The sequence below is a fragment of the Ovis canadensis genome, chromosome 7 (assembly GCF_042477335.2).
Source record: "Ovis canadensis isolate MfBH-ARS-UI-01 breed Bighorn chromosome 7, ARS-UI_OviCan_v2, whole genome shotgun sequence".
Lineage (NCBI taxonomy): Eukaryota > Metazoa > Chordata > Mammalia > Artiodactyla > Bovidae > Ovis > Ovis canadensis.
Window position 1 is genome coordinate 102,691,350 of NC_091251.1, and position 18,632 is coordinate 102,709,981.

At 45.5% G+C, this 18,632-nt stretch overlaps 1 protein-coding gene across 1 annotated transcript in view; it reads left to right on the forward strand.

Annotated features, from left to right (window-relative positions):
• The first annotated feature begins 2,919 nt into the window (after positions 1-2,919).
• The window catches only part of TSHR (thyroid stimulating hormone receptor), a 133,574-nt gene continuing 117,861 nt past the window's right edge, over positions 2,920-18,632 (forward strand). Inside the window, exon 1 of the mRNA XM_069595229.1 lies at positions 2,920-3,089. Within this exon, the coding sequence (XP_069451330.1) occupies positions 2,920-3,089 (170 nt within the window). The remainder of the gene's footprint in view (positions 3,090-18,632) is intronic.

The window sequence follows — 18,632 nt, forward strand, 5'->3', positions numbered from 1 at the left end:
AGAGTTGGACCATAAAGAAAGAATAGTGCCAAAGTACTGATGTTTTTGAACTGTGGTGTTGGAGAAGACTCCTGAGAGTCCCTTGGACTGCAAGGAGATCCAACCAGTCAATTGTAAAGGAAATACGTCCTGAATATTCATTGGAAGGACTGATGCTGAAGCTGAAGCTCCAATACTCTGGCCACCTGGCTTACTAGGAAAGACCCTGATGCTGGGAAAGATTGAGGGCTGGAGGAAAACAGGACAACAGAGGGTGTGATGGTTGGATGGCATCACCAACTGGATGGACATGAATTTGGGTAAATTCCTGGAGTCGGTGATGGACAGGGAAGTCTGGCATGCTGCAGTTCATGAGGTCGCAAAGAGTCGGACATGACTGAGCAACTGAACTGAACTGAACTGATGGTTTGGAGAAGGCAATGGCAACCCACTCCAGTACTCTTGCCTGGTAAATCCCATGGACGGAGGAGCCTGGTAGGCTGCAGTCCATGGGGTTGCTGGGAGTCAGACATGACTGAGCGACTTCACTTTCACTTTTCACTTTCTTGCATTGGAGAAGGAAATGGCAACCCACTCCAGTGTTCTTGCCTGGAGAATCCCAGGGACAGGGGAGCCTGCTAGGCTGCCGTCTATGGGGTCGCACAGAGTCGGGCACAACTGAAGCGACTTAGCAGCAGCAGCAGCAGCAGAACTGCTGGTTCTTTACAGCAAAATTTTACCGGTACCTATAGCAGGACTGTTAGAGAAGGGCATGGCAACTGACTCAATGTTCCTGCCTGAAGAACCCTCATGGACAGAGGAGACTGGTGGGCCACAGTCTATGGGGTCACAAAGAGTCGGAGACACTGAGTAACTAATCACAGAGCAGGGCTTTATTGGTCAGTCTGTAGAATTTAAATCTAATTTTATTTGAAATTTTTATTTCTTCTTTTGATTGTGAAATAATATTCCATCATATGGATGTATTAATATCACTCTTTGTTTCTAGAGGAAGGACATTTGGGTGGTTTCCAGTTTGGGTGGAATATGAATAAAGTCATTACAAAAATTGAAATGCACATATTTAAACTGCACAGTTTGGTGAATTTTGGAAAATGCATGCATCCACCTATGTCCAGTCAAGATATAGAAAATTTCTATAACCCTCGTAAGTTCTCTCCTGTCTTTTCCCAATCTCCCCTAAACATAGTTCTGATTTCCTTCACCATAGCTTCTCCCACATCCCAGAAGTTCATATAAGTAGAAGCGTGTACTATGTGAATGATACTCTCTTTATCTCAAGAAGAATTAGTAAGCAACAGTAAAGCTTTTAAGAGAGAAACAGGCACAATCCAATCTCTACTTTGAATTATCTTGTTAGTTACTGCATGAAGAATGATGAGTAGATGATAGTTTTCCCCTTGAGTCTTCTTTTTCTTCCCATCTTCTGGGGTGATCCATGGGGTCGATAATATTTCTGGGCAGACCAGAATTTATCAGGTGGGACTCAATTCCAGCATCGCAAGCACTGTATTCCGAGTTCCGTTTAAGCCACAGGCACTGATGCTGAAACTGCCATACTTAGGCCACCTGATGAGAAGTGACTCATTGGAAAATACCCCGATGCTGGGAAAGGCAGGAGGAGAAGGGGATGATAGGGGATGAGACTCTTTCTCCTTGGAAGAAAAGCTACGACCAACCTGGAGAGCATATTAAAAATCAAAGACATTGCTTTGCGAACAAAGGTCGGTCTGGTCAAGGCTGTGGTTTTTCCAATAGTCATGTATGGATGTGCGAGTTGGACCATAAAGAAAGCTTAGCACCGAAGGATTGATGCTTTTGAACTGTGGTGTTGGAAAGGACTCTTGAGAGTCTCTTGGACTGCAAGGAGATCCAGTCAGTCCATCCTAAAGGAGATCAGTCCTGAATATTTGCTGGAAGGACCGATGCTGAAGCCGAACCTGCAATACTTTGGCCACCTGATGTGAAGGACTGACTCATTGAAGAAAACCCTGATACTGGGAGATTTAAGGCGGGAGAAGAGGACGACAGAGGATGAGATGGTTGGATGGCATCACCAAAGATGGACATGAGTTTGAGCAAGCTCTGGGAGTTGGTCATGGACAGGGAGTCCTGGCGTGCTGAGGTCCATGGGGTCGCAGAGTGGGACACGACTGAGCGGCTGAAATGGACTGAACGGTTTCCGCCGTCCCGGGGTCTGCCCACCAGGTGGCGCCAGAGTCCACCGCCTGCCCGGCCGTGCGCCGAGCTGAGAGCCGGCCGCCAGGCCAGCCCCCGCGGCTATCTGCGCGAGTGTCAGCGCGCGCCCCGCGGGACCCGCGAGGATCCTGCGCGAGAGGCGCGCCTCGGCAACATCGCGGGCTGGCCGGCCACGCGTGCCTGCCTCGGACCCTCGGGCAGAGGCACCCTGGGCCAGGGAGAGCTGAAGTTCTGCGGGACCCGGGTCGTCCCCAGGAGGACAGTCCGTTCCGTTGGAACTTTCTCCGTTTAGAGAGGGTGCGTGCGCGTGGATCCGGAGAGGCAGTTCCCTGGGGGCCGCGGGAAAATGGGGTGGCCCGTTGGGTTTAGGGACCAGCAAAGGAGGGGAAGTCCCAACCAGGCTTTTGGGAGGAAGGCGAGGCGAGGAGCGCGTCGGGGCAGGTTGGAGGGCAGAGGGAGGCAGGGAACAGACGAGGCTAGGGGCGCTGAGAGCGAAGCCGGGGAGCTAGTTTGGGCGCAGGGTTGCCAGGGCGACGGAGCCCTTAACAGCCTCTTCGGTGCCCTCTCCAGCCTCCGGCTTGGTGCTGAAGTCACAGACCATCGAGCCCTCCTCCCTCCCGCCCCGCGCCGTCTCTCTTGGCCCCGAGGAGCTCGAGGCGCAGAGGGATGAGAGGGAGGCGATCGCGGAGCACGCAGAGGTAGCCTGGGGCCCCGAGGACGATGCGGCCGACGCCCCTCCTGCGGCTGGCGCTGCTTCTGGTCCTGCCCAGCAGCCTCTGGGGGGAGAGGTGTCCGTCTCCGCCCTGCGAATGCCGCCAGGAGGACGACTTCAGAGTCACCTGCAAGGACATCCAGCGCATCCCTAGCTTACCCCCCAGCACGCAGACCCTGTGAGTATCTGGGGAGGAGAGGGGGAACCCAGGAGTCCCAGGCAGCTGGGGAAGGAGGCTGGAAGTGCGTAAAAAGAGCTTGAGAACAGGCCAGAGGGCGTGTGTGTGTCTGTGCGCGTGTGTGTCTGTGTGTCTGTACGTGTAGTACCCAAACATGGTATTGATGATACCCCAGTTATTCACAACGCAGAAGTTAACAAAACTTTAGTACAAGATGAAAAGTGACAGTTGTCCTTTCTAAGAGAGTTGTTTTTCTGCACTTTGCCTCAGCCAGAATCTCAATTTTACTTAAAATGTAAACGAGCTTGCTGACAACTCAAGAACTGATCTTTTTGATCTCATTTTGGGTGATGAAAAATTGTTTTAAAAAAAAGTGTTTCAATTTTTATAGTCTTTCTAGATGAGAAGTTATCTTAGTAGGTTTCTTGATTCATCAAATAGTTGATGGAATTTAATCAGGGCTCTTTTTAAACTACAGTCATCTTTCAGTATCCACGGCCATTGGCTCCAGGACCCCTGTGTATACCAAAATCCAAGGATATTCGAGTGAAGTATTTGCATATCACCTATGCACATCCTCCTGTACACTTTAGAACACCTCTAGATTACTTGTAAAACCTAATACAGTCTAAATGTTATATAAATAATGTTAAAAAACAATGTAAATTCTCTGTCAATAGTTGCCAGTGTGGGGGATATTCAAGTTATGCTTTTTGGAACTTTCTGGAATGCCATGTACCCCACCCTTGAGTATATGCAATCCAGGGTTAGTTGAATCTACAGATGGAACACCTGCCCGTATGGAATACCCTTTACAGTTTGCATGAAGTATATGCGTTACTCAATGATGAACTCCCCACTTCTTATTGTTGCTGTTTAGTCACTAAGTTGCATCCAGCTCTTTTGCAATCTCATGGACTGTAGCCCGCCAGGCTCCTCTGTCCATGCAATTTTCCAGGCAGGAATATTGGAGTGGGTTGCCATTTCCTTCTCCAGGGGATCTTCTCAACCCAGGGACCAAACCCAGATCTCCTGCATTGGCAGGCAGATTCTTTACTACTGAGCTGCCTGGGAAGCCACACCTACTTATGTAGTACATCCAGAAATCTCCTTTTGGGTAAGCACAGTAAAGATAAAAAGAGATGAAATTCCAAATAGTATATTTTTATCTGCATGTTAAATGTTACCAAATTAGAAGCTTAATGTTAAATAAGCTTTGAGTGTAAAAGAGTTAGTTGCTTAGTCGTGTCCAACTCTTTGGGACCCCATGGACTGTGGCTCTTCAGGCTCTTTGACCATGGAATTCTCCAGGCTAGAATTCTGGAATGGGTTGCCATTCCCTTCTCCAAGGGATCTTCCCGACCCAGGGCTCAAAGCTGGATCTCCTGAATTGCAGGCAGATTCTTTACTGTCTGAGCCACAAGGGAAGCCCATTGTTCCTTAACACACATTTAAGTCAATGACAATTGAGAGGATGAATGTAATCAAGGGAAGAAGACTTTTTTGGGTGATCAGAAACAGAATGGTAAGAAAGAATAGTAAAGACAATCTTGTTTTCCTATTTACTTAACTGGTTAAACCCAGTTAAGGTCGGTAAGCACAGGTAGATAAATGGAAAGCAATGGTGACGTTGTGTTTAAAATTCCCTCCAGCAGTTAGCAGTAGGTTATGAACGTTTCAGCACAAGTATGTACTTGTGTGCAGCCTCCAAGTATTGCTTCATTGCCCATGCTGCCACCCCAGAAGAAAAGCTGTTCTTAGCATCTTGATGTTTTGGTGGAACCCTTGCATTGACTCCTTGCAGCTCCCATGATAAAGTTCTTTTGTGCAGCCTACAAGATCCTTTGAGACCTAGTCCAGTCTTTCAGACCTCGTGGCCCATGGTCTGTCACACTTCAGGGGTAGAAAGAGTTTCTGCTATTGAGCAGAATTTCTGGAACTTTCCCTCAAATCCTTTGCTCCTGCAAGCTGCTTTTGCCTTTCCTTCTGCATTCTAGTCCTCTGCCTAAAGTGACTTTTCTCTTTTCCTCACCTGGCTGATTCCTACTCCAAGGTCCAGATTGGGGGTTAACTCCCTCCGGGAAGCCTCTCCTGGCCAACGACTCCTAGGCTCAGTGAGCTCTTTTCCTTTGACAGCATCCTGCACGTGAACTCCAGCCTCCCCCCAACACACAGGTTTTCTGTAACTTGTTATCCCTTTGAGTGCCTGTCTTAGCAGAAAATGAACTTGTCTAACCCAGGGACCCTGTCTTTCAGCCTTTGTTATTGTTGTTTAGTTGCTAAGTCACGTCTGAGTCTTTTGTGACCCCATGGACTAATAGCCCACCAGGCTCCTCTCTCCATGGGATTTCCCAGACCAGAATACTGGAGTGGGTTGCCATTTCCTTCTCCAGGGGATCTTCCTGACCCAGGGATCAAACCCCCATCTCCTGCTTGGCAAGAGGATTCTTGACCACTGAGACACCAGGGAAGCCCCATTCAACTCTAGAACTGCTTTAATGCTCAAAAAACAAAGCTTGTTAGGTGAATGAACAAACAGATACACTGGTCTCAGACTGTCCACTGTGTGTGTGTGTGGCAGTGGGGGTAGGGGGATGGAGACCAGAGGCATCACGTCTTCAGAGATTTCTTTCAAGGGAGCAGGGTTTCAAGAGTCATTGAAGAGCAGGGTGGCTCTAGCCGTGGAAGGGAAGTGGGAGTCATTCTGTTCAATTTCCCCCAAACAACGAGGAGAAAGGTAATATTGGAGAAGGAGCAATGGAATGGGAATTGGAAGATACGTCTCTTCCCCCTTCTGTGGCTAACTGTGAAATTAGGTGAGATAATTTACGTGGGAGGACGCACGTTTCCTTCAGGTTCTTTCTGATGCCTGTGTTGCGATAAGAATAGTCTGCAATGAGACCAGTCCGTCTGAATCCACTGACTCCCTGGATAAAGACGGTGGTGGGGAGAGTCTGACCTTCACAACGATGGGAAGATAGAAGGAAGCAAGGCAGGAGGGGCGCTCTTCTGAAGATTGACGTTATCATGAGATGAAGAAAAGAAAATGGATGAAAAGTATGGGGTACATAGTTTGCTAACGTAAACGGTGACCACAACCCTGGGCAAAAGCAGCAAAATGATTTGTAAATCTTTGGGGGGCAGCAGAACTCTTTTGTGAAAGGCAAGCTTATAAGAGAAGTGAAATATGCAAAACTCAGCACTCACAGAGTGCTTATTACAGAACGGTACTTTATGGGCAGTTCTCAGTCCAATCCTTTATGCCAACTCATTTGCTGAATCCTCACAAAATCCAGTTGAGCAGGTGATTTTATTACTCTCATTGTATAGATGAGAACACTGAGGTACAAGAGAGATGAAGCAGTTGGCTTGGTGTCACACAGCTGGTAAGCGGTGGTACCAGGGTGTAGAACACCACAGAGCTACACCCTGGAGCCCCTGTTGGTGGTGGAAAGTGGGTCTCACCCCACCAGCTCTTTCTACTCAGTATGGTCGTGAGGCTTTGCAAAAAGAAGTCTGAAAGTATGAGATGTCCAGTAAACCACACATAACCCTGGGGGCTGTTGGCCTGAGAAATATGCAGTCACTCAGAAAAATAGGAAGTTAGGAACAAAAGAAAACAAGGGAAGAAAGGAGAAGGAAAGGAAGAGGCAGGAGATGGGAGGGAGGGTGGAAAAGAAAGACCACATCCAAGGTTCATCATAGAAAGAAGGCTTTCCCTGGTGGAACAGACCAGATCCTCGTCATTAAAAACCGAATCTGGTGGTAACCCCTATTTTCAAATGTAGATGCTGTTTAACCACCACTTAGCCATGTTGCAAATTACCCTGGTGCCAAGAGCAGTTTTTCCTGAAGCTGTCTTCTATCCACATAGCATGGTGCTGAAAGGTAAAGACATGGCCTCCTTCCTCACCATCCACACACCTGCCGGGTGGTCTGGACGGAAGTTATACCATCTGTGTTGTCACCGAAGCAGTGGTTCTAAATCGTTTCTCCCACTTCACCCCTGCCCCAGTGGGCATCGTACCCTCCCTTTATAACAGTGGTTCTCACTAGGTGGCTAGTGAAGGACAGCTGACATACCTACTCCACGGTGGAACATTCTAGAACCTTTATGTACAGGTGGTTTGAAAAACTTGCTCCTTCCAACTGACTTAAATGATGTTCCTTAACTTAAATGAAGCAAGCAGAATAAAATTTTGAATTTAAATGTTGATGTGAGACCGTCTTCTCTGGATGAGGAGGTGGATGGGTTTAGATGTCTGTTCTGGGTTTGTGTGGATTTTTCCTGAGGAAAATGCTGCTTTACCTTGCCTTGCCCTGTTGACCCACCTGCTTTTTGTTTTGTGATGGGGACAATCACTGCCTCCACCCCCTCTATCTTTTGCCTTCCAGAGTCCAGCGCTTCAGTGGCATAACGGTTTGTCCATCACATACTTGTCGGCCTTCAGTCAGGGTTTTGGAGGAGCTTTAGTTTTTAAGTCATTTGGATTCTGGATCTGTGGCTCCAATTAGTGGTCATCCCTGGTGTTTTCTAAAGGGAAGACAGTAACTCACCATCTTCAAGTGTGTTGCCTTATCTGTGCTCTACCTGTGATGTGATTTACTCAATATTTTTAGGCTGACTCACCTCTTTAATTAAAAGAAATCTGTTTAGAAGGCTTATGTTGTGAATATAACTGGAAATTCGCATGACTTGCTCCAAACAGTGAAGTGAAGTCACTCAGTCGTGTCCGACTCTTTGTGACCCGATGGACTGTAGCCCACCAGGCTCCTTGGTCCATGGGATTTTCCAGGCATGAATACTGAAGTGGGTTGCCATTTCTTTCTCCAGGGGATATTCCCGACCCAGGGATCTAACCGAGGTCTCCCACATTGTAGGCAGACGCTTTACCGTCTGAGCTACCAGGGGAAGACTGAATACCGCAAAAACAAAATGCAATTCTATTCTAGCTCAATACTGTTATCTGTGAATGCTGTGAGCCTCGGGTGGCTTTCTCTTTGTTATAAAGGAAGAGTAATAGGTGTTCAAGAAATAGCAAAGAGATACCAATCCACCATGGTGTCCTTCTTGATATCAGGAGGACTGAAAGACAGTGGAAAAGGGAATCACTTTCTCCCTGTGTGATTCACTATTATTTAATGCCACGTGGACACGCCACCTGAAATAATCTCAAATATCTTCGAGTCACACCTGTTCTACCCTCAGGGACATGTGGGTTAAGTCTACATTGCACAATTATTTTAGTCCCAATTAGTGGTCATAACCTGAATAACACTTGGTTCCCAACCTAAAGCAAAACCCTCTGCTTCAGCACCCGAGGAAGGATCAATACTATGCGTCTTATAAAGGCAGCATCACCCCACACCTCCAGGCTCCGTGATTTATTCTCTGTTATTCTCTGTGTGTGGGTATAGTCAAGGTTTTCTTTGGTAAGAAACTGAAAACCCACTCTGTCTAGCTTAAGGAGAAAAGAAAAATTTTGAAAGAATTCCATATAATTTACAGAATCATTGTAGAATCAGGCTTTGAAAATAGGCTAAGGCACGCGGCAGGCAGGAAGTCGGAGCCACCGCCAACCATCTGGCGGGAACCGCTCCATGGGCAAGACCACAGTCGCAACTACAGGGCGTCTGTAGTTCTGGGCCACTGGTTGTATAGCCGCTACACTCTCCGTGTGCCACCATCAGTCATCTCTCCATTGTCCCTGCCTCTTTGAATCTCTGGCCAGAGAGTGATATCCTATATGAGAGCATCTGGTCGTCTGGCAGAGGCTCCCTGCTAACGTCCTAGCTGCTGGGGGTAAGAAGAGGGAGGCGGTTCCCCTCTCCCACTTTTGGTGGCAAAACTAACTTCCTTTGTAGAGTCAACTAAAGCTCTAACAGACAGAATTTGTGTGTCTACAGACAAAATCCTTTGCACTGTTGTCACTTATCTACAACCTACAGAGTTGTAAAATAGTTCTTGTTGAATCACACTCAGAATCGTAGAAGAATGTGCTCTGAATCAATGCATAATTTGCCCCTGAAGCACAGCCTTCCCCTGCAATGTGTATAAAATGCTGAGAACAGTTACTGGCTCATAGGAGGCACTGACAAGTAAACTCAGTACAAAAAAATAATTTTCTCTTCAACTTAAATCACAGGTTGAAATAAATTACTCAATAAAACATTTTAAATTGGAATCGCAAGACCAATCTCTTATGCATCCCAACAGGCTGAGTTCAAATAAGACAAATAGCCAAATTACCAAAGAAATTCTATTTGGACATAATTTGGGATTTTTGTGCGAACCTAGGTATACATTTTGTGTTAACTAAAACTCTTTTTGTTATAAATATTTTACTGCAAAGAATGCTGAAATATATATATTTTTAAAACTTACTGGCATTTGGAGGTGATATATTTCTCCAAAATACATTATTGTGGTTACTTTCTGATGCCTCACACTTAGCCTGTCCTTTGAATAGGCTAAAAGTTCACTGAATGTAGTTATTCTTCAATAGTTTAAAACCAGATTTTGTAAGAATCTAGGCTTCATATCTGACATTAAATCCTCCACACTGACCGTGTTTCCATTTTCACTGAAGCTGGGGAGTGTTTCTTTCATCTTTGGCCTTTCTTTACTGCAATTAAAAAGATCCTTGAAGAGAATTTCAAGTATGAACAAAGTGGTCCCATTTGTTCAAAGCTACACATTGGATTTTAAAAGGTTCCACTTAGACACTACATACTTTGCTTCATTTTTGTATGAATCTTTAAGGACATTTAGAGTGTTCCAGAAATGTTCAAAACAATTCTGTTCTTAAAATTACAAGCAGGCATTTGTGATTTTTCAAGCATCTTATAAATGTTACTGTCTTACATGTAGTGACATGTAAATATGCCCTAGATTTTTTTTTTACCATCAGAATAGTCCAGAAATTCAAATATTTCATCGTCGTCTTAACTAAACTCCCCACACCCATTTTGCACCTGGGAAGAGATCACTGTGTCCCAATTTTTTCTTTCAAAAACACAATCCCTGTGTTTATATGATACACGAAGCTCTTGGCTTACATTTTGCAAGCATTAGCTTAATTTTACCCACACCCGAGTGTTATCATGATTACTCAACTCCAATTAGGGGATTGAAATTGCCTCTTCTTATTGCCAGGTGCTACTTATATTTTGTTATTTCAGTCTTTTTGTGAGCTGAAAAACTAGAAGGCAAACTCTGGGGAAAGGAGGTGGACATGCGAATAAACAGACTTTAAAGGGAGAGGGTAACTGGGGGGCTTTCCCATGGCAAAGTCCTCAGTGGGCTGGCTGACCGTTCGGTTTCCCTCTCAACATCCTTTTCGGTTATTTCTGGCTTCATGGCCATGCTCCAGAGATTTGGGATAGCCAGAAATCTTACTTCTGGATAAATGGCATGTCGTTCTGGTTGGTTATTCTTCCTTCCTTTCTTTTTCCACTGATCACTTTTTATATGCAAGTACCATTCTAGGCATTGGAGATAGATAATAAATGACCCCCTTGATCTTACATTCTAGCAGGAAAAGTAGTCATCAAAAACAGCTTAATAAATAAGTAAGGAAAACATGTAGACTGTCAGGTAGTGATCAGTGTAATGGAGAAAGATTAAGGAAGAGGGAGAAGGAATGCTGGAAGTTACATTTTAAATGGTTAGCCAAGGCTCTATCGAGAAGGGGACATTTAGATAAAGATCGGAAGGATCCAAAAAAAAAAAAAAAAAAAAACTTAAGCCAGGCTGATATCTAGGGGAGGAAAGATTCTGAATACATGCAGAGACCCAGAGTCAGAGGGGACGTGAGAAGAACATGCATAGGATGTTTAAGAAGTAGCAAGGAGAAAAATGTGGCTGAAGGAGAGTGGGTTGTAGGAAATGAGACCAGAGCAATCACAGAGGAGCAGATCATTGTTGCACTTATGTATATTATGTGTCATTATTACATATACACACACACAATTGCTGTTTAGTCACTAAGTTGTGTCTGACTCTTTTGTGACCCCATGGACTGTAGCCCGCCAGGCTCCTCTGTCCATGGGATTTCCCAGGCCAGAATACTGGAGTAGGGTGCTGTGCCCTCCTCCAGGGGATCTTCCCGACCCGGGGATTGAACCTGCATCTCTATGTCTCCTGCATTAGCAGGTGGGTTCTTTACCACTGGTGCCCCCTGGAAAGCCTAAATTATTTGCTTAAGATTTTTCAAAAGAAGCAGATTGCTTGAATTTGAGAGTCAGATGGTTAAAAAGAGAGAAAAAAGATTTTAAAAGCTATCCTTTCCTTTATCCATTGCACTTTCCAGGGGATCTTCCCAACCCAGGGATCTAGCCTGTGTTTCTTACATTGGCAGGCGGATTCTTTACTGCTGAGCCACCAGAGAAGCCTGTACACACCAACATGTATATAGTATTTATATGTGCTGTTTTCTGAATGATAGGAAGCTAGTAAGGATTTTTAAACTCCTTCCAAATTACAAGGAAAAAAACAAAAATCCCCCGTAGGTCAGGGTGTTCAACTCACCAAGCTTCTGGGTTTCTTGTGCATGGATGATAAAAGGGTTTCCAGATATTATATTAACAGAAAAGCCCCAGGGTGGAAGGCAAGAGGATACAGAGCTCTGTGATACAGAGCTCTGTGATACAGAGCTGAGATGCGTTAGTGTCATGGTGCACCTGGAGGAAGCTAGTTGACTTTTGCACGAACTCTTGTCTGCAGCATTGCTAGACGAGGAGGCTGAGAGGATCTCAAGTGATGTATAAGAGGTCTCCAGCGTAGTTCACTCTGCGCCATTCAGAGCTTCCCATCATATCCTGCTCCCAGACTAAAACATGTGATCTTCAGTTTTGTTCAAATAAGATACTCTTACTTCTTTTCTGAGAGAGAGGGATATACAAGTCCAACCAGTCGCTGAGCTCCCTTCAAGACGCAGTCTTTACAAAAACAATGCAAGAGGGTTTCTGACACGAGTGGAAGTCTCCTCTGTTGCGTTTGATCCCAAGTTTATAATTGAGAGTTCTCATCTCTCTGCAACTCCAGTTCTAGATTTCTCTCACCTTTGGAGAGAAAGGGCAAGACTGGCTGGAGTGAAGGGCTGGTGGGAAGACCCAGACTTGCACCTCCAGAGGTTCTAAACCCTTAGTCGCCTTGCCCTCATCAACTACAGTCACTGACTTTTCTCATTCATAATTATCACTGGCCGCGGAAGAACCAAGATATGTCCCAGTGAAAGTCCTGGGTTCTAGACATACCCCTTGCAGCGGTTAATGTAGTGCGTAGCAGCCACCTACCTTCTCACAGTTCTATTACTCCCATCAGTAGAGAAAATCCTTTATGTTCTTATTTATACACTGGGATGAGGAGCCCAAATGACTAGGTGGTTATTATAGCATCAGGAACACTGTGTTTTACTTGATGCAAGTAATCTGTCCATCCAGGAACGAGGACCTCTAATCTCACAGGAACTGAGAAGTTCCAATTCCGGAAGTAGGTCACTATGGTGATGGTGAGAAGGGCCAGTCCTACCAACAGCCCTAGCTCTTCAGACCCAGGTATTCTAGCTTTAAAGAACACGAGAGCATACAGCTGTTGGTTCAGTGTGCGTATATACTTCATTAGGTCAGACCCTCAACCATGCAGGACTTAGCCTCTGAGTTGCGACCTTGTTGTTCAGTCGCTGTGTCGTGTCTGACTCTTTGCAACCCCATGGACTGCAGCACACCAGGCTCCCCTGTGCCTCACTAGCTGAGCCTTTAATGGGTCAGCCCCTCATTTTATTAGGCAATCCGCTCTGCCTGATGAGTTACATGGTAGAATCAGTAGGTGGCGGTCGTGTTCTCTTTGTTGTGCCTTCTCAGCCATGAAATGTGTCTCTTGGTTGAATGTTGTGTTGCAGTGTTGTACCAGTTGCAGGATTTCATAGTGGTAGATCAAGAACTTTATAAGCCCTTGAATAGTGGCCCTGGTGGAGGCATTGAGGTCAGGGAAGGCAAACCCAAATCCAACATAAAGATTCTTTTTAAAATGAATCACTACTTTCTACAGCAGGGAAAGGGTCCAATGTAACCAAACTGGCAGCAAGTGGCTGGCTGTTTTCTGAGCAAATTTGCCTTATTAATGGTACAGCATAAGGCTCTGCTGTCAGCAGGTCAGGCATTGACAGAGGCGGTATCTTGACTAGCTTTGATGAGAAGGAGCCCTTCTTTGGCTTTAATCCCTATCACCATGGATGTTTCACTCATGTCCTTTGCATCGGCACTGGTTGGCATCCATAGAAGGAGTCATCTTGTCCACTGGTTGTTGAGAATCTCCTCTAGGGTGGCACTGTAGAAATTTCCTTAGGGTGATCCAGCCTCTCTTTTGATCATGTCCTTTGCATCGGCACTGGTTGGCATCCATAGAAGGAGTCATCTTGTCCACTGGTTGTTGAGAATCTCCTCTAGGGTGGCACTGTAGAGATTTCCTTAGGGTGATCAGCCTCTCTTTTGATCAGTGGATCTCTTTTGATCTCCTGGTTTCAGCAATATTAAAGTTTTCTTTTTAATGTGCATCTTAAACTGATGAGATAGAGTAACTCGATATTATTCAAACACAGCACTAGAGTGAAGAATTGGCTGTAACAGTCATTTTTAGGGTTAAATTAATGCCTCAATGCCATAAAACTTGTTTCAAAAACATCTAGTCTTTCAGAGAAGACTTCTGAAAATAGTCAAGATTTTTATCCACTATGGTTTATTAATCCAAGTTACATGCCCTAACAGTTTGAGCTATAATATGAATTCAGTGGGTTTTCTGTCCTGCCTTAAAAAGCCCATCACTGTTACATTGTTTTCTTGTGTTACGTGATGTTCTGTGTGTCAGCTCCGTGTCCAGCCGGAAACTACGTGTTTTCACATCCTGTATCTCGTTTAGGACTCACAGTAGCCGTGTGAGGTAGTTGTATGACTACTTTAGACAAGGAATCGGAGACTTAAGAAATGTCACCTCTCTTTTATGTCACAACACGTATAAGTGAAAGAGAGTATTCAAACACAGGTCTCCTAACTCTAAATCCAAGGCTCTCTCCACTATTCTGTAGTTAATGTCCTGCATCTGGTCCTTTTCTATCACTTCCCCTCCCCCCACCTGCCTGCCTTGATGTGAAACTCATACACTGCACCATTTAGTGGTATTTAGCGTATTCATAGTGTTTACAGCCATCACCGCTAGTTCCAAACTCTCATCATCTCTCAAGGCAATCTGTACTGATCAACCCCTGTTCCTGCTCTCTCCATAGCCCCTGGCAACCATTAATTTGCTCTCTGTCTCTGGGGATGGATTTACCTTTTCTAAACAGATTATGTAAATGGGATCATATGACATGTGACCTTTGTGTCTGGCTTCTTTTACTGAATATAATGGTTACATGTTCCATCGGCATTGTAGGGACAGAAAGAACGTGGGTGATCAGACGAGTGGGCCGGGGCGGGGAAGTGGGTATAAAAGGCCAAGCTTTGTTTGCTCTCAGGGTTTTTTAGGCACATTCATTTCTAACACACTGGTATAAAGAGCCCCCCCACTTTTGTCCAAATGCCTTGCACCTTAGATATAATGATCCGAGCACCAAAAATGTTCATACTTATTCTCAGAGACTTAGAGCTTCAGAACTACTTTGCCATGTCAAAAGGTCTTAAGAATCCCCATCCTGTGAGTGAGGCTATTTCTAGCCAGTTGGGTGAGGAACACCATGTTCCTGTCCCTTCTGGATCTCGTGGTGATCTCAGTCCACACTTGGACAAAGAGGTGACTTAATAGCAATGCATGAGCCGTTATCCTTAACTCTCACTCTCTCTTTTAAGAGCCAGGATTTACGCTAAGGACTTTTCTTTGTTATAGGGAAACTGCAGAACTCAAACAATACCCCATTTGTAATGGTGTTTCTTATATTCTCTGCCTCTATTAAACATTTAACCGACATGCCAAGAAAGAAAACTTGATGAGAATAAAAAAGGTTATATGAGAGAAGTAAATTATTCTTCCTCTTATGTTTATCAGAGCTTACTTCTCAGCTGTTTCTTCCCAACCCACTCTGGACTTGGAGGCAGAAGATGTGTGGTCAAATCCTAGCTCTGCAGGGATTCTCCCAGCGGTCCTGCAGTTGGAAATCCGCCCATCAGTGTGGGGGACATGGGTTCAATCCCTGGTCTGGGAACTAAGATCCCACATGCTGCTGGGCAACTAAGCCTGTGTATCACGACTGTTGAGCCCACATGCCTAGATCCCTTGCTCTGCAACAGGAGAAGCCCCCGCAATTTGAAGCCTGATCACTGCAACTAGAGAATAGCTCCCGCTTGCCACAACTACAGAAAGCCCACAGGCAGTGATGAAGACCCAGCACGGGCATAAATACATAACAACCCTCCACCAACTCACTGTGAGGGAGATTCAGCTCACTCGATGTACAAGCTAGCAAGGCGAGCTAGCCCCATGCACATCACGGAGTGACTGTGAGGATCACGTGACGTCATGCTGGTGGCATGCATGTGCAATACCTGGTCAGCCAGAGTAAAGCCTGGATCACACGTTACCTGTTTTCACCGCAGCAGTAGTGGGTCCGAGAGGCTGTGAGATCTGGCCTGATTTAAGCCTCGATGTGGGCATGATATTGACTTGGGAAGGGCAAGCTTCCATGCAGGGACCATCCACCAGCTGTTCAGCTTGAGGGCTGTGCAGCTTTATTAAGAAGAGCAAAAACAAGTGTGCACTGTGCAAAAGGGGCACTCTCCAGATTTACAAGATTTCTCATCTTCTTCCAGAGCTATTCATCCCCTAGGAGTTACTGTGAGGAGGGTAAAGTGACCACAGCTCTAGCTGGGAGGGTCTCTGTCCCAGTACGGCTCGTAAATCTCTAACAAAGGTTTATCTGTTCTGTGTCAGAGTTTGGCTAAAAAGAACTGTTATTATTTCCAGACTCTCCAGATGCCCCTATTTAATGCTTGGCTGGCCTTCTTATGTAGCATAACCAAGTTGCCATTTCAAAACCATCCTCAGTCCCTGGAATCTAAAACAACAAAGCCAGAAGTTCTGAAATGTGCTCTACGAAGCACGGAAGAATCCATTAAGGTTTTGGTCTGATTCAGTTCTGTGTGACAATGGAAGTTCTGGTTTGTTTTACTCGTTTGTTGTTGGTGTTATATTTATATATTTGGCTGCAGCATACGACACACAGGCTCAGTTGGTCTCCAGCATATGGGGTCTTATCTCCCCAATCAGGGATCGAACCTGTAGCCCTGCACTGCAAGGTGGATTCTTAACCCTTGGACCACCAGGGAAGTCTCCCCTTTTACTCTTTAGAAACAGCACTTTATAGAAAATGTATATCTCATGACCAAAAAATTAATAAATACATAAATAAAAGGACTTGGAGGGGCTATGCTTTCTTTGTGTACTGTATCCAATATCTTCAATGTCAATAGCAACAAAGTAGGGAGGGGAAAATATCGTGGTTAAAGTTGTATCAGCTAAAAGTCTTTGTGAAGAGTAGAAGATGGAGGTGTCTATGCAATAAGGAAATGCTTGTAAGACTATGTGACAGGGCTCTATAGTCAGGGTGGTCAACAGAAAGGGAGATCAAAAGTCAGGAGACCTTCAGTGAGTCGTGAACGTTTCAGCAAGGCACTTAATCTTTCTGTGTCTCCCCGTGTGTATCTGTGAAATGAAAGCCAAGGAATGGCTCTGTCCTACCTTGAAGAACTGGTGGGAAGACCAGGGAAGTAACTGTTCAAGTGTTCAGGGGGCTCTTCACTTCTCAAGGACGATCTTTCTTCTTCAGCGGAGTAAGAATACAGGGGGGTTATGCTTATCAAATGGAGAAGGGAATGGCAACCCACTCCAGTGTTCTTGCCTGGAGAATCCCATGGACAGAGGAGCCTAGAGGGCTACAGTCCATGGGGCTGCAAGAGTCGGACATGGCTTAGTGACTAACCCACCACCACCACGCTCATCAAATATTTAGGAACACAGATGTATCATATAAGGATGTTGGGGGAATCAGACTACAAAAACAAAGTGACAGCAAGTCCTTCATTTATAAGCATCCACCTCCTCCACTCTCACAACAATGGAAGAGGAATCTTCCCTCCTGTTTCCTTTGCCCGCTGGTCTCTTCATCCTAGACTTCTCCCCTCTCTCTAGCTCTCCCAGATTCTTTCCACTGCTATCTAAACACACTTGAGTCTCTATCTCCTAAAAAACATTCCTCTATGGTTCTTACATCTTAGTCCATCTATCATTCTTACTTCCTGGTCTCCTTCCCTTCACAGCAGAGCAGTCATAGAGTTTTCTCAAGTTGCTCTCTCGATAGTTTTACTTCCCATTCACTCTTTGCTGCTGCTGTTGCTAAGTCGCTTCAGTCGTATCCGACTCTGTGCGACCCCATAGACGGCAGCCCAGCAGGCTCCCCTGTCCCTGGGATTCTCTAGGCAAGAACACTGGAGTGGGTTGCCATTGCCTTCTCCAATGCATGAAAGTGAAAAGTGAAAGCGAAGTTGCTCAGTCGTGTCCGACTCTTAGCGACCCCATGGACTGCAGCCGACCAGGCTTCTCCATTCACTCTTTAGCTTAGTGCAATCTGGCTTCTGCCCCTATTGCTCAACTGAAAAATTTCTTTGCCAAATTCACTAACAACCTTGGTTGTGAAATTCAGTGGACATTTTTAGAGCCTTCCCTGGGCTGAACGTTTGGTGGCATTTGTCAGTGATGACATTACCCTTGGATTCCTCCACTTCGCACTCTGCTTGCCTGGTGCCTCAGAGTGGCTCTCTGATCATCCCTGAAGGTCAGGCTACTGTTGCACAATGAGGGCAGATACTGAGACATTGAACAAGTTGGGGGGCACAGTATCCTAATGGGACACGATATCCTAATACGCACCCTGCATAATGGTGAGCCTTCATGCAGAGGATTGCCTACCAGGGGACACTTCAGTTGTGCTTTTGGAAAGCTATTCCATTGTTCTGTAAACTCAATTATTTCCAGATAAGAGGATGCTTGATACGGCCAGTGGATCCTGTGACATGGGCTCAGCATCCCCCATCTCCTCCTCTCTGAAGCAGGTCTCATGGTCAGATGCTCTGTGGTATGAGATTCTATGCCTGTGGATCAGACAGTTTGAAATTTCTCAGAGAGTGGTGCTGGCTGAGGCTCTAGAGGCAGGAAAGGTGAACAGTGACCAATTATGTCCACTTTTATGACAACAAACCACTGGTCCTTCTAGGAAGAAAGGGCTCAACGTGATTAACTTGTCACCAAGTGGGCGTGTGGTGCTATAAAGTAATAATGACACATTGGTTTCTTTTAATAACCAATTGGACTTTCACTGTTTGTAGTAGCCAGATCAGCCTTGATAAGGGGGGGGGTCTATGGTATTGGGATGGAGTCTCTGTTGTGACTGTTATGTTCCATTTATGCTAGCTCTGGGGTGGCCAGTGACAAAGACAGGCTCCTGTCAATTGATCAGATGATTTTATTCCCATGAGGAGCTCTCGAGCGAGCACTGC